The 16,104-nt window shown below is 40.6% G+C and overlaps 1 protein-coding gene across 2 annotated transcripts in view; it reads right to left on the bottom strand.

The window, feature by feature from the left end:
* Window positions 1-15,245, bottom strand: part of usp22 (ubiquitin specific peptidase 22) — a 116,891-nt gene extending 101,646 nt beyond the window's left edge. For both annotated transcript variants that reach the window (XM_080206491.1, XM_080206492.1), the window contains exon 1: window positions 14,975-15,245. In XM_080206491.1, the coding sequence (XP_080062617.1) occupies window positions 14,975-15,094 (120 nt within the window). In that variant the 5' untranslated portion in view covers window positions 15,095-15,245. The remainder of the gene's footprint in view (window positions 1-14,974) is intronic.
* Between the last annotated feature and the right edge of the window lie 859 nt (window positions 15,246-16,104).

Below are 16,104 nucleotides of genomic sequence, written 5' to 3'. Positions count from 1 at the left end.
CTTCTTCCTTTAATATTAAATGACCAGGTCAGTAAAGCTATTACTGCACACTTAGATCTCATATCAAGTCCTTTTTACAATGCAAAGCTAGTTTATTCTTCCTCCAGAAGGATATGTACAAACTTGAAATATTGAATAAATCTCAACCAATATGAGAAATACAATTAATTACTAATTGTGATCAAACAAGAATGAGCCCCAACTTGACCAACGCTGGAGGGGTCTTCAAGATAAATAGGTATTGAATATCTTAAAAGTTCTGTTTTTAAGTGGGCAGCATCGTCCAAACTAAAGGAGATGGCATAATAATGATTTTTTATGTAGAGGCATCAGAAATACACAATACCTTCAGTTGTGACATTGTTTATATGCTCTTTAACATGCCGATATGGCCTTGATTTAGCATCTTACTGAAAGAACAGTGCCTCTTAACAATGCAGCACACCTTTAACTTTATCAGAATCACAAGCCTAGATAATGTGCTCAGGTCCTGGCATGAACCTTGAACATACAATTTTCTGACTCAGGCCACAGTGTTGCCACTGAGACAAGGTGAAGTCAAGGTTTCAAAAAGGTACAATTTGAGCTATGAAGCCCATCCAGTGCTGGCTCGTCTGTTGTGCATCAACATGGGTGGTTTCTATACTTGATGTTTTGCTTTACCACGTGTCTCTATAATTAAGCACTCGATATTAAAGTAACCAGAATCTCAAGTTTACGAAACAGCTGTGAAGGAACCTTAAACATATTTTTCCATTGCAACAATGGTTGCAGTGAGCTGAATCATCCATGATCTACAGGATATATATTTGTATCGTTTAAACTTGCTTCAACAGCACCTCCCAATCCTACAACCTCTGCCAGAGAGGAGCAACAGTAAAGTAACACCGTCAAACTCCAAGTCATACACTACCCCAAACAGTATGCATTGTATTCCTCCATTGTCACTGGGACAAAGTTCTAACATTACCTACCTACCACCATTTCAAGGATTGCAGCAGTTCAAGAAGGCCTGCCACCAGCTTCTTGGAGCAACTGGAAGGGTAAGCAATAAAAATTGAGCTTTAGCTGTAGTGAACTTCAAAAATTTTGGTTAGCGATCATTTGCTGGTATATTTAATTGTACAAGATACTGAAAATTCTGAAGCTATTTTAGGCCAGTGCAGGTATCTTGACAGATAAACAATCAGGTCTTGCTGTTCTGTTAATGTGCAATGCCCTCACTAAATAATGAAATTTAACAATTGCTGCAAGATTACTGGAATTTAAGTGTAGCAGGAAATTGCTTCATGTTGCATGTAAATAATCTTATTTCAATATCCAAGTTATTTATGTCCCAAACAAATTTCCTATTAAATTCTGCAACATTGGAAATCCCCAACTCAATCTCTGGTTCAATTCAAAAGGAACTTAAAATATCCGTAAACTAATTTTTAGAGAAGTGAAAGCACTAACAATTCCATTTTCCCACTTGCAAACACATAACTGAAGGGAAGTAGTGCTCAAGGAGTATTCCTTAATTGATATATTTCAGTAGACATTCACCTTAATTTATCCCCATCTTTCTGGTCCTTTTCCAATCCACTTTTCTGGATTTATACATTTTAATAAACACACAAAGACCATACAACACATCATCTACCATATACTTTAGCAAGTCTACATTTTCTTGATTTAGTAATTTATAAATCAATGTTTTGCAAGTGGTGCACACTTCCTAGCCACAAACATTAATTCCCATATACTTTTTATGTCAATATTTATACCTACATTTAAAATGGAAGCTACCTATGCAAATATTTAAAAGTGGGAAAAAAGATAACACCCAAGTTTAACATCAGTGGTAGGGAAATTATTGGAAAAGATTCTGAGGGACAGAATTAATCTCTGCCTGAAGAGGCAAGGATTAATCAAAATCAGCCTGGCTTTGTTGGAGAGTGGGGGGAATTATGTCTAATGAATTTGATTGAATGTTTTGAGGCAGTGACTAGGTGTGTAGATGAGGGAAGTGCAGTTAATGTAGACACATGGACTTCAGTGAGACTTTTTGCAAGGTCCCACATGGGAGACTGCTCAAGGTGTAAAAGAACATGGGATCTAGGGCAGTTTGGCAAATTGAATCCAAAATTGGCTTAGTGGTAGGAGGCAACAGATGATGGTCAAAGGTTGTTTTTGTGACCAGAAGCCTGTGTTCAGTGGTGTACCATAGGGATTGTTGCTGGGTCTCTTCTTGTTTGTGGTATATATTAATGATCTACATTAATGTGAAAGCAAGTTTGCAGATTACATGAAAATTAGTGGCATGGTAAATAACAAGATGGAAAGTCTCAGATTACAGGATGATATAGATGGGCAGAACAGTGACAAATGAAATTTAACCCTGAAAAGTGAGGTGATGCATTTTGGGAAGGCTTAACATGGCAAGGGAATACACAATGAATGGTACAGGATAGGATTCAGGAGGTGAGTTATTCACCACAGTATTCCTAGCCTCTGACCTGCTCTTGCAGTCACTGTGTTTATGTGGCAAGTCCAGTTGAGTTTCTGGTCAATGGTAACTCTAAGGATGTTGACAGTAGGGAAATCAGTGATGGTAACACCATTGAATATCAAAGAGTGGTGGTTAGAGTGTCTCTTATTGGCAATGGTCATTACCTTGCATTTGTGTGATGCAAATCACACTTGCCACTTGTCAGCCCAAGCCTGGATATTGTCCAGATCTTGTTGCATAGGTAGCTTCCATTTGCAAAAATCAGATGGACATTTGAATACAGACTACTTCAGTATCTGAGGTGTCACGAAGGGTGCTGAACATTCAGCGAACATCCCCACTTCTGACCTTATGATGGAGGGAAGGTATTGATGAAGCAGCTGAAGATGGTTGGGCCTAAGACACTACCCTAAGGGACTCCTGCAGAGATGTCCTGGAACTGAGATGACTGACCCTCCACAACCACCTTCCTATGTACCAGGTATGACTCCAACTTGCAGAGAGTTTGCTTCCGGTACCCACTGATTCCAATTTTGCGAGGGTTCCTTGATGCCACACTCAATTGAATGCAGCCTTGATGTAAAAGGGCTGTTAATCTCACTTCAGCTCTTTTGTCCATGTTTGAGCCAAAGGCTATAATGTCAGGAGCTGTGAGCTTGGTGAAACCCAACTGGGCATCATTGAGTTGGTTAAGGGGACAAAGATTCACAGTAAGGGGCTGGAGATTGAGGGGATCGGAGGAAAATATTTTCACTGGGTGGTGGGAACCTGGAACTCTGATGGCTCGCACAGAAACGATGGTCCAAAGAGCCTAACTCTGCAGTAGAAACCTCGATGGCTCTATGACACAGGAAATCATGATTTTCCATATCATGGGGTGAATGGGATCAAAGGTTATGGGGAGAAAGCAGGATTAGCTGTTGAGTTGGATGGTCAGCCATGATCATAATAAAGGGCGCAGCAAGCTTGAAGGGCCAAATGGCTGCCTCCTTTCTTCTATGTAACACAGGATCATAGTTCATAGAATCCCTACAATGCAGAAGAGGGCATTTGGCCCATCAAGCCTACACCACCAACAATACCACCCAAGCCCTATCCCTATAACCCTAAGTATTTACCCTGCTAGTCCCAACACTAAAGGGGAATTTAGCATTGCCAATCAACCTAACTCGCACATCTTTGGCACGTGGAAGGAAACCCACAAAGACACAGGGAGAATATGCAAGCTCCACAGAGTTGCCCAAGGCCAGAATTGAACACCTGTCTCTACACTGAGGATGCCGGCTTCAGAGCACTTGGGCATCCCAGTCTGCCAGTAACTCAAGAACCTCCTCCTGCACCCCCCACATCCATCATCAATGGCACTGCTACCCTCACACTAACACAGGTCACCACCCTCCCCTTGCAGAACTCCCCCAGCCAACCACACACTTTGCAGAGCTGCTCCCCACCCCGTATAAGCCCATCATTCTACATACCTCCCCTGCCCACCCTGTCATGGCCTCACTTTCTTGGCACTGCCCTGCCATACTTATGGTGCCCAACCAGGAACTGCCAGGGTCCAGCTCAACCATTGGCACAGCTCAACCATGCCCCCTCCTCGACCACCTAGGGGCTTCAATGGCCTCAGCTCTGATGCAAAATCGAGTTCTATTATTCGATCATGAAATCCAGAAAACATTTGTTTACACATCACTGTATATTATTTTGGAACTTTCACAGCCGTGATTCATCTTTAGGGCAAGTCATCAAGCAACTTAACTGGCACAAGTTTTGCAACAAAATCTGGTAGCAACGTATTTTGCAGCAACTTTTGAATAAAATCACACTTAAGGGCATGAATTAATTACAATCCCAAAATGATAGACTTATAAAAATTCACAATCTGACAACAAAAATGTAACTTGACAATTGATCTTTGTAAGTCACCAAGTTTGACCATTAAGAAAGGGTCTCATCACTAGACCATCAATCCAGAAACACAGCTAATGTTCTGGTTCCTGGGTACTCCTGCTCCTATTTCTTATGTTCAAATCTCACCATGGCAGATTTGGAATTTGATTTCACTAAAATAATCTGGAGTTAAGAATCTACTGATGATCATGAAACCATTGTCAATTGTCAGAAAAACCCATCTGGTTCACTAATGCCCTTTAGGGAAGGTGATTGCTGTCCTTACCCAGTCTGGCCTACATATGACTCCAGAGCAATGTGGTTGACTCAACTGCCAAGTGCAACTAGGAATGGGCAATAAATGGTGGCCAGTGAAACCCATGTCCCACTACTGGTCTAAAAAAATGTAGCAGTCAGTTGCTGTTTATTTCATCAGGTTTAAAAGCATTCCAATTGGTTTCAAGATATAGCTTTTAAATGCACTATGATAGAAATGTTTCCCAACATCTGTAATGAGAACAATTGATGGGATGCCATTAAGTGTATACTTCTAAACAAGTTACTATCATAGGCTTTATCAGATACAAACCAACAGCAATTTAATTTCCTCTCAAGTGCACTGCTTTAGCTGATGGCTCATCCTTTTGATCCCTATTGGCTCTGAAGTTTCCTAGAACTTTCAGCTTTCATATGCCTCTCACTCATGAGTATGCCACTTTAACAATGAGATCTGATGGAGCTTGATGAAATATCGTGTTTAGCCAACCTCAAGTCTTCAACTGGTATGGCACGTCTGAACAATCAAAATATGACACAAGGACATAGGAGCTGAAGTAAGCCATTCAGCCATTTGAGCCTGCCCCACTGTTCAAAAAGATCATGACTGATCTAGTTGTGGTCTTTAGAATTGCTCATTAGTTTAACCAACAGCTCCTTCCTTGTCTTTAGAATTGCTCATTAGTTTAACCAACAGCTCCTTCCTTGTCCCTTTCAGCTTTCTCAACTTTTGCCTTTCATGTACTGACACCCTTCAATCTGAAATGGGTCCTCCCTCAAAATCTTTATTTCCTCTTTCATGCAAATTTTCTCAAAACTTGCTTCTTCTCCCAAGACAAGAACACTGCTGTGGCATCTCATTCCTGAGCACAATACAACAGAAAGCTCATCTATTGGACAATTCTTCCCTCAAATCCAGCCTACCACACTCTCATGACAATCTTTCTCAACCTCTTCCCCTTGTTTATTCCTTTTTCTACAAATTTTACTTCAATTAACTTCCATTGTAGGAAGAGACAGAGAGTAGACATCTAAAGAATAAATCAGTAGAGGTTACAAAAAAAATCAAAAAGGACAAAACTGAAGACTGTGTCTGAATTCATGTAGCATTTGAAACAAAATATATGAACTGATAGTGCCAACAGAAATAAGTACGATTTGTTAGTTATGGAGACAGGGCTATAGGATGACAGATCGTTTCCTGTCCTTCCTAAATGTATGTACAATATCCAGGTAACAAAGTAAAGGTGGAGGAGTGGCTCCTATAATTAAGAATCATATTCATACAATAGAGGAGGAACACAAAAATTCAGGAAATCAGGATGTAGAAACAGTTTGGGTAAAGGAGAATAATAATAAAGGCATCAAGCCACTTGTGGGAGTGTCGTACAGGCCCGTTAATAGTAACCATATGGTAGAAAAGGTATGAAAAAGGAGGAAATAATAGCTCATCAGAAAGGTGCGACAATCACCATGGGAGACTTTAATTTATATATAGACTTGAAAAATCAGATGGGCAAAATGAGGAGCTCAGAATGTTTTCAGGATATTTTCTTAGAACAGCACATTCCAGCACCAACAAGGGAGGGGACTAGACTAGACCTGGTATTGTGAAATGGTATAGGAGTTATGACTTCATAGCTAAAACACCCCTAGCAAGCAGCAATCATAGCAATTTTACATTAATTCAGAGGGAGAAGAGGGGGTCCATGAAATTTAAATGAGGGCAAATGAGAGCACGAAGCTAGCTAAAGAAAATTGGCAAATTAGGTTAAGAAATACATCAAAAGAGATGCAGTGGTGGACATTTAAAGAGATATTTCAAAATACACATTCCTTCAAGAAATAAAAATTCCTAGGGAAAAAGATTAGCATCCCTGGTTAACTAAAAAAGCTAAAGGTAGTATCAAACTTAAAGAAAAGGCACATAGCTGTACAAAGATGGGTGACAGGTCAGAAGACTGACAGAATAAAAAAAAGCAAAGAACAACTGGAAGATCGAAGGGGAAGGAAGCACAGAGTGCCTGAGAAAGAGAGCTAGAAATATAAAGGCAGATACTAAGAGTTACATATTTAAAAATGAATTAACAGGGTTACACAGTGACTGTTGGTCCTATATAAATTGAATCCGGGGAATAATGGAAAACAAGGAGATGGCAGATAAATTGAACAGGTATTTCGCTTTGGTCTTCACAGAGGATACAAGCAACATCCCGGGAAAGGAAAGGAGTGGAGGAAATCGAAAATTATAACCACCGTGGTACTGAACAAATTGTTGGAGCTGCAGGCTGACAAATCCCCAGGTCCTGATGAAAGTCACCCTAGGGTCTTAAAGAAGTGGTTAGGGAGATAGTTGGTGCAATGATTTTAATTTTTCAAATTTCTTTAAATTCAGGGAAGACTCAATTAAATTGGAAAATAGCAAATGTAACTTCTTTATTCAAAAAGGGAGGGAGACATAAAGCAGGTTACTACAGGCCAGTTAGCTTAATATCAGTCAAAGGGGAAATATTAGATGTGATGATTAAAAACGTTATAGTAGGGCATTAAGCAAAATTCAAGGTAAGCAGACAGTCATAGTTTAGTGAAAGGGGAACTATGCTTAACCAGTTTATTGGAGTCCTTTGAAGTAAAATGTCCTGTGGATAAAAGGGGTACTAATAGATGTACCATACTTAGGTTTCCAGAAAGTATTTGTTAAGGCATCACAAAGGTTGTGAAAAATAAAAGCTTTTGGCATAGGAAGTAACATATTGGCATGGATAGAAGGTTGGCTAACAGGAAATATCAGACATAAATGGATCATTTATTGGTTGGCAAGGTGTAACAACTGGTATGCCAGAGGGATCAGTGTTGAAATCCCAACTTTTTATAATTGATATAAAGTGACATAGATGAAGGTGACCAAAGGTTTGGTTGTTAAATTTGCTGAAGACACAAAGATAGGTAAGAAAGATGCAAAGAGGACACAAGTAGGCTACAAAGGTACATGGATAGGTTAAATGAATGGGCAAAGATCTCACAAGTGAAGTATAATGTAGGAAAAGGTGCAGGTGTCCATTTTGACAGGAAAAAGCACATTACCTAAACAGTGAGAGACTGCAGACAGATCTAGGTGTCTTAGCTCATGAATCACAAAAGGTTAGTATGCAGGTACAGCACGCAAGGAAGCAAACATATGCAAGAATATGGTGGGAATTTGGAGTTGAAATTATATTAAGATCAGCCATGATCTTATTAAATGGCAAATCAGGCTCAAACAAGAGGCCTAGTCCTGTTCTTAATTTGTATGTTTGTACCGAGGAGAAAATTGCCGCTTCAAAATCTAATATGCAAGGCCAGAGAAATAAAGCAGATACTTACACTTGAAGCCAAGTAGTGAACGTGGATATACTGTTCAGGTTCAGTACTAAATAAAATAATTTCTGAATATGGAGACAGCCTTAAACACACCCATCTGACCTTTACACAGAAACTAGAAATCTAAAAACTAGAAATTCCAAACCGAATTGTAAATTATGGCAATTCTCTTTCTGGTTACCAGGAACATGAGTACAAAATGGGTCTAAATGAAATATCCAGATTTTCCAGTAAACAGAACAGCATTAAACTTGAACCAGGAACAGAATTATTTCTATTCACCCTCCAATTGCAATAGATACAGCTGCTTACAAATCTTGTTCTGGGGTTGGTGGGTGCCACACTACTTGATCTTGTGGTAATCGATACATCAGCAATAAACAGCAGAAGACAGATGAACAGTTTACTTCATGACTCAGGAATGCCCAACAATGCTATCATCCTGTACAGAATCTTTGGGGTGACAAGAGAAGAAATGTTAGCAAGGTCCTGTTAGGTCACAACAGCTACAAAGTATTACAACCAGAGACATATAAAAGCCTCTGATAGATTGTCTCCAACTACCATTGATAACTGGTCTCACTAACTGCAACCTGGTCACCAAAGGATTCTCCCTGCTCTGATCCAGGTAATTCTGAAAGCAACAGGAAGCTTACCAGGGCTCTAAATCAGCAAACATAGCTCTAACTGACTGAAATCCAGCAGTACTCCTGCAGACCATTGGAGGGATAGAAGACAGAGACATGAGGTGATTCTCGTCACCATGAATACATTCCCACAGCAACATCCTCCTTGTTCTGAGGTTTTACTTTCAAGTTGTAAAGCATCAAACCAGTTTGTTTTTAAAACAAATAAGTAGTAAAAGCTTTGTTGCAAATCAACACATTTCCAATAAAATACACAATCTCCGACAAGAATACAACCTTAAAAAATGTTGTTATTTAAATCAGTGTGATTTCATAGCTGTCATTACATGGAGAGGAAAAAAAATCACTTAAAGTGGAGGTTACTGAGCACCAATGTGAATTACCTATTCTACATGGAACTGCAGGATGCCTTGGGCCTCAATCAAGGAAGTACAGAACAGAGGCATGGCACTTAGATGTTAAGAAAACACAAGTAATTTTGAGTCACATCTGCACACCTTCATATACCTGACTCATGAACAACATTTAACCTGCCTACAACTGTGTCCACAGGAAGATCTTAAGCTAAAAAATGGAAAAAAGCTGAAAGTTACACCACAAGTGCAGTAAAAATCTTCAAGTTTTGATTTCAAATCCAAAAGCTGGAATACATTATTAGATCATCTGCAATTAAAAAAACACTCTGCAAACATAAAGATCACAAAGTTAGCAGGCAAGTATGTACATGGTGCAAACGTATTCTCCATTTTTCAAGCACAATATTCCAAATCATTATCCACATAAACTATTATAGAGTTACCCCTTAGTTATTAGATATATTTTGCTATTCTACTAGAATAGCATCTGAACTGTACACTTACTTTTGAAAAGCACAAAAAGAAATGCACAGCAGCACAAGAACACCATAATCTTCAGATGTACAGCAGTGGTCACCAATAAGCATTTGCTTTGGAGATTTAGCAACAAAAACATCTATATACAAGACACCAATGCCCATTTGAAAGAAGTGGACCCAAGATTCACAAAATGGATCTAGCAACAGCTGTTGCCTTTCATTTTTCATTACAGGCATCACTGGAAAAGTCAGCATTTACTGCCCAATCTAGTTGCTCTGTGAAGGTGGCAACTGGCCACCCTTGAACTGCTGCAGCCTGTGTGATATAGATAATCATTCAATGCTGTCAGAGTGCTTCAGGATTTACCAAGTAACAATAAATGAATGATGACTAATGTCCAAGTTGGAATGGTGAGTGATTTGGAGATGGTGGTATTCCCAAGCATCAACTGCCCTTCCAAGTGTGATGGTCACAAGTTTGAGAGTTGCCGCTAAAAATGCCTTGGTGCAGTTTGATCTATCCTATAGACAGCACATATTGAAGCACTATATTGTGGCATTGGCCATGCTTCAATTAGCAATACTCTCAACACGTATGGTTCCGGGTTTAAGTCCCGCTCAGATCTTCAGGACAACAATCAAGGTCAACATTTCATGCAACACTTGTTCAAAGATATAATGGTTGATCTGTGAGCCAATGCTTTGCCCATATCCCTGGACCTCAGACTAAAAAAGTGCATCTATCTTAGCAACTGACCAAGCATCAACTGTCGCTCATTGAAAGTTCCAAACTTCTACATATAGAACTGTTTCACAACTTCACTCCTAAAGTGTCTGGTTCCAAGTTTTAAGATTCTCCAACCAGTAACAATAGTCTCTCTCCAAGATATCTGTTCTCCTATTGTCTTAAATTGTGATTAAATCACTACCTAAATTCCAGTGCACACACCATAATTTATGTAATTTTTCCCTTCTAGTTTAACCCTAGGAGTTTATGCATCACTCTGGTAAACATAGGCCGAGCTCAGTCTTAGGTCAATGCATCCTTTTTATAGTACACTGCCCAGAACTGCTCGCAGTATTTTGGATCTAACCCAGGCTTTGTACAGCTGTAGCATGACTTCTGCCCTTTTGTATTTTATTCATTTAGCTATAAAGGACATTATTCCATTGATCTTTTTTGATTAAATGTTATGAACAGATATAGAAAATAAACATTTAATTATTTATTTTTTGTATTATTGTCACAAGTAGGCTTACATTAACACCGCAATGAATTTACTATGAAAATTCCCAAGCCTTCCACATTCATCACCTGTTCAGGCACACCAAGGGAGAATTTAGCATGGCCAATGCATCTAACCATGTATTTGGAGCCCAAGTCTCTTTGAACCTTCAATGTTTCTAGTTTTCCAGCACATAGGAAGTATCCTGTTCTAATCTTTTTAAGATCCAAAGTGGCTGATGTCACATTTGCCTATATTGAAATTAATTTGTCATAACTTTATCCATTCATTTAGTCTATCAATATTTTTGTGACCTTATGCTTCCATCTAAACTGTTTACAATGCCATCCATCTTTGTGTCATCAGCAAATTTGGAACTGTTAATGAATAATTGAGGACCCAAAACAGATCCTTGTGGGATACCATTATTCACATACTGTCAATTCAAATACCTGCACCATATCCCTGCTCTCTGTCTCCTATCACTCAAGACATGGAGATGCTGGCATTGGACTGGGGTAAACACAGTAAGAAATCTCACAGCACCAGGTTAAAGTCCAACAGGTTTATTTGGTAGCAAAAGCCACTAAGCTTTCAGAGCACTATGAAAGCTGGTGGCTTTTGCTATCAAATAAACCTGTTAGACTTTAACTTGGTGTTGAGAGACTCCTTACTGCGTCCTATCACTTAAAGCAGTTTCCAAGCCAGAACAATAATTTGCCTTAGTTAGGTCCGTTACGAGGAATTTTATCAAATGCAGCTCCATGGAGGTCCATATAAATATCATCTGTCCACTACTTTAGTCTTCAAAAAAAAATTCATTCAGCTTCACCAAGCATGACTGGCCCCTTACAAATCCGTGCCAGCTCTGGTCTCTTTTTGGTTATCCTTGCCAACACAGCTCAAGGAATAAACTGGTTCTCAAATCACAATTCATTCTGAAACACCACCTGCCAATTTGTCATTTTACTCTATAGATTTGGCCAGTTCCTGTCTGCATAGAAGTCAGCCCTACCCAAACTTAGAGAGAAACACAAAATGGCAGAAGATTCTATCAAACAATTCATTGAACCCCACAATATTATGATCATTATTAGATAAATGTTCACGGGTCTCTAGGACGATAACCAAATCCAGCTTGTCCCCTTGGTGGTTCTAGGAGACATTATATAACTACCCCAGGTACAAAAATGCACGGCATGTGCTGGTCTGCTCATCCTAGTCTACATTAAAGTTAAAGTTCCCTCATTAAAACCACTCTACTTTGTTCCATGCATGCTTGCCAAATTGCTGCATTAATAGAATCTAACAGTTCACACCAGCTACAAGAAGGCCAATGCACAACTCCCACTAAAGTCTTAAATCCTTTCCAACTTCGTAAATTTACCTAAAAGTATCCACTGCCCACTTAATTTCACTTCTCTCCTCGCCACTACTATTGCCCCTAACTTACCTGTATAACCTACTATATTTATATCCTAATCTTAACAGGCTTATTAGCCACGTCTCAGTAATATCTACCATGCCACATGCTCCAAGTTGAACATGCGTTGGCAATTCATTTAATTTGTTTCCCCTCACACTCAAGTTTATTTGTTTTGTTCCAGCATAACAATGTATGAAATGGCCAGTGACACTAAGAATGGGATACCCAAGAGAAAACAACCACCACTGTATGAACGAGAATTTTTCCATTTATCACAGCAACCAATCTACCAACACAAATGAACGTGTCAAATCGACACTTCCATACTGAAGACCAACATCCACTGGAAACTCAGTTGAGACCGCCCAAGTTCAATTTAAGTAAGCCTTTGGCATCTAGAAGAATGAGGTGGCTTTTAGTTCAACATCAAGCTCCTGTGGCAAAATGGCATGCTAACAAATTACACTTAATCATTTAAGAGGGTACAAAGACTACATGATTAAATTAATGGCATGCAAACAGAGCTCTGGACATGACTGCTGAGAAATTATTGAAATGCCATACATTTCACAGGCACAAAGTTCCTGATTTAGCAAATATTGTCTTAAATGTGACATGGGTACTGCCCCAAAGATGGTTTTCCCACAAGGGAAAGAAGAATGTAAAATTTTAATCAGTGATGAAATAGCAGCAACTGTTTTCCACAGAGAAGTCTCATTTTAAAGTGGTCAATAAATGAGAAGATGGAATTGCTAATACCCAACAGAAAATGCCAGCTTCAATATAATCAGGTTCAAAAACACTAGAGGAAAAAAGTGTTCCCATAGCACATAGATAGGCCACCCACCTTTCACTGTCACAAAGCACCAGTCAACTGGTTGCTATAGAAGAGCCTACTGGGAGGGGTTATATAAATGCTAGTCTGACGCTCTCATATTACAATACAAAAGGAAAAGCACTTTTTCTTAATAGATACAAAAACATGACATGCAGTCCAGGATGCATCATTAAGGCTGACTTGTAAAAGATGTAGGAAGAAACTACACAAGTATAGTATACAGGTTACAAAGACTCTTTATTCATAGAGTGGGCAGGGAAATTTATAAAGCGTATCCCTAAAGAAGATCCACATTCACATTCATGAGCGAAGTGGGAAAGAGGCACCAAGTAGGCACAGAAAAAAAGAGCTTGTTATACATGGTGGTGGGGAGATGTGAGGTAAGTGAGAAAGAGCAAAACAAAAAAGGTAGAGTACTCCATTAGACCAGGATATGATGGACATTGATACAAAAATCTGTAAGATTTCCGGTTTTGAGCTAGGTACTCAAAAGGTGGAGTAAAGATAACAGCAATCACTGCACTGCTATTAATTTGTACATAAACAAAATCTAAAATTACTGAAGTTTACAGTTATGTCAAAGTTCTAAAAACTCTCAAACATTTTTCCCTTTTATACATTCCTAAAATGATCAGTATAGGTTATATCTAAACTTCCTGATAATGTTCATACTGAATATCAATAAGCCCTACTGTAAGTGTGCCCATCCCCAAGCTACATGGGCAAGAATTTCTTCCTAATGGATCCATAAGATGCGACTGCAAGATACTTTCCTGGAATTTGTCATCCTGCACCCACATTAACCATGACCTCTCCTGCCCATTCATTGCCAGAATAAGGCAGTGTCTTTTTACAAGATCTTAAAATCCAATAGTGCAGACATTCCTTACCTTACTATGTGGTGTACAAGTTCTAATTTTACTTGCAACCCTCCTGAAACATCCCATATTCCAGCACAATCCAGTTAGATCATGAGCTCTCTTCATCTTAACCGTGCTCCTGTAGCAGATCTCTAAAGTACATTATGCTGTAGCATCATAATGGATAAGTGCATCCTTTACTGCATTACTGCTGCAAGTTTTCCCCATTGAAGGGCATTATCTCTATTGCACAAGGTGCAAGTACACAGCTTCCTACTAACATAGGAACTGTCTTTTGTCTTGTCAAATATACAGACATTCCAATCTACCAACTGTACCAACCCATGTTATTCCAAAAAGACATTCATATTAAGCTTAATGCCAGTTTCCCTGGCTGTGTTGGGTTGATGCACATCAATCCACAAGGCCAGTCTACACATTTATCTTGCTGTGTTGGGCATAAGCCAGCACAATAGTGGTTGTCTAACCACAACAGTGCTTTTAGCCACAATCAAGTCCCTTGTCTGGCTAGACGCAGAGATCAGTGCCACTCAAAATTCAGGTAAGGAAGGCCAAGTATCCTACCTAAATCACTCTCTTGAAGATGTCCAATCTTGAATGATTTCTTGAATCACAACATTCCCACCCATTCCAGGGATCAATTACTGCACAAAAACTTCCTGGCATGTGTCCCAACCTGACCTTTTATCAGTTTCTAACCTTGTCATGAATCAATTTCAAATAGTGCTGCGGATTAACCCTCCACATTTTAACATAATTTACTGCTATCACCTCTCATTTAATCACCTTTCATATTTTAACTAACACTCATAAAAACCCTTATATACGATTCAGTCCCCTTACAGTGTCAGTGAGACCCCACCTGCATCTCTGCCCATCACCGTTCAAGTGACGGACTCCACCTCTATTCCTCCCCTTATAACTCTGCCCCTCAGTCCCAATGAGAGCCTCCCTCTATATCTCTGTCTAATAAATGTGCCAGTGTCAGAGGATCTTCACCGTCCCAACTGAGAGGCTCCCCCTCCTCTGGGGCTGCCCTGGAGAGTCCCTACCCGTGCCGAGCCCAGCTCCTGCCCTAGCCCAGCCCAGCCCGGCCCTTACCTTCCTTTTCCTGCTCTCCGCAGTCCCGCTCCACACAAAGCACTGGTAAATCACTCGCAGGCTCTGCTTCCAATTGTCCGCCTTAAAACTGTTCACATGGGAGCACCCGGCCGGACTCATGACAGGAGCCGCACCACAAGCACTGCCGCCACCGCGCAATCTCGGGCCGCAACCTGTCCCCGCGCCGCCTCCGCCGCTTTCCGCCCCCAAAGCGCCGCCCGCCGCCGTCGCGGCTGCGATTATTTATATGAAGAAAAAGCCCATAGTGTCGGCAAAGGATGATGGTCGTTCAGGCGATAGCGCTGCGGGGGAGGAAAGCAAACTCGCCGCACTACCGGAAGTCCCGCCCACTCACAATGCCCTGACTGGCCAACTGCCGGCTCACTTGGCCCAAGTTGCCCTCCGATTCGCCAGGCTGGCTGTCAATTATCCGCCTGTACCGGTATTGCACGGCTCGCGGGGGGAGGGCATCAAACTCGCCGCACTGCCGGATGTACCGCCCACCAACCCCGTTCTGATTGGTGAATCACAGCTCTGGGGTCCGGACCCTGCTATGATTGGCCACTTGAACTGCCCATCACTCTGCCATACCGGTTTCTGGGAGGGAGGGTCCGTTGAACAATTTGAATGGCACGAGTGCGCGACTTCCGGTTCCTGTTGCCAAGGTTTCCTGTAGGCGGCCGGGCTGGGCCAAAAGGCTTCTATGGGAGAATTAGCGGCCTCTGAATTTTGGGCCCTCTGTCGGTTCCATCTTTATTGTACCCGAACCCAATAACTACCTTAAGGTGTAGGTAAAACTAATCAACATCGAGTTTCCTCTCAGTGCAATACGGATGATTATTCCACGAGCAATGGGGTCTCCGGCTGGCGACACTGGATCTTTTTATTGCCCCATTGGAACTCCACTGCCAACACCCTGTAGGCCTGGGTGTAACTGAGCACCTTACTGCCTCGACCCCATCATTACCAGGCTTAAGTTGTTCCTTCAGAATAATCATGTCCCGTTGCTTGCCCTGAACCTCTTATAAATTCTTTAATTCATCTTATTATATTTCCTCTCTCATCTACATTGATGTTTCCAGTAGTTTAGGGGTTCTTTTTTATCTGAAAGATTGAAAGGCGTACAATTG

This window comes from Carcharhinus amblyrhynchos, chromosome 18 (genome assembly GCF_965287045.1).
Source record: "Carcharhinus amblyrhynchos chromosome 18, sCarAmb.v2.hapA, whole genome shotgun sequence".
Taxonomy (NCBI): domain Eukaryota; kingdom Metazoa; phylum Chordata; class Chondrichthyes; order Carcharhiniformes; family Carcharhinidae; genus Carcharhinus; species Carcharhinus amblyrhynchos.
The sequence above is the reverse complement of the archived record's forward strand: the minus strand, read 5'-3'. Positions and strand labels throughout refer to the sequence as shown.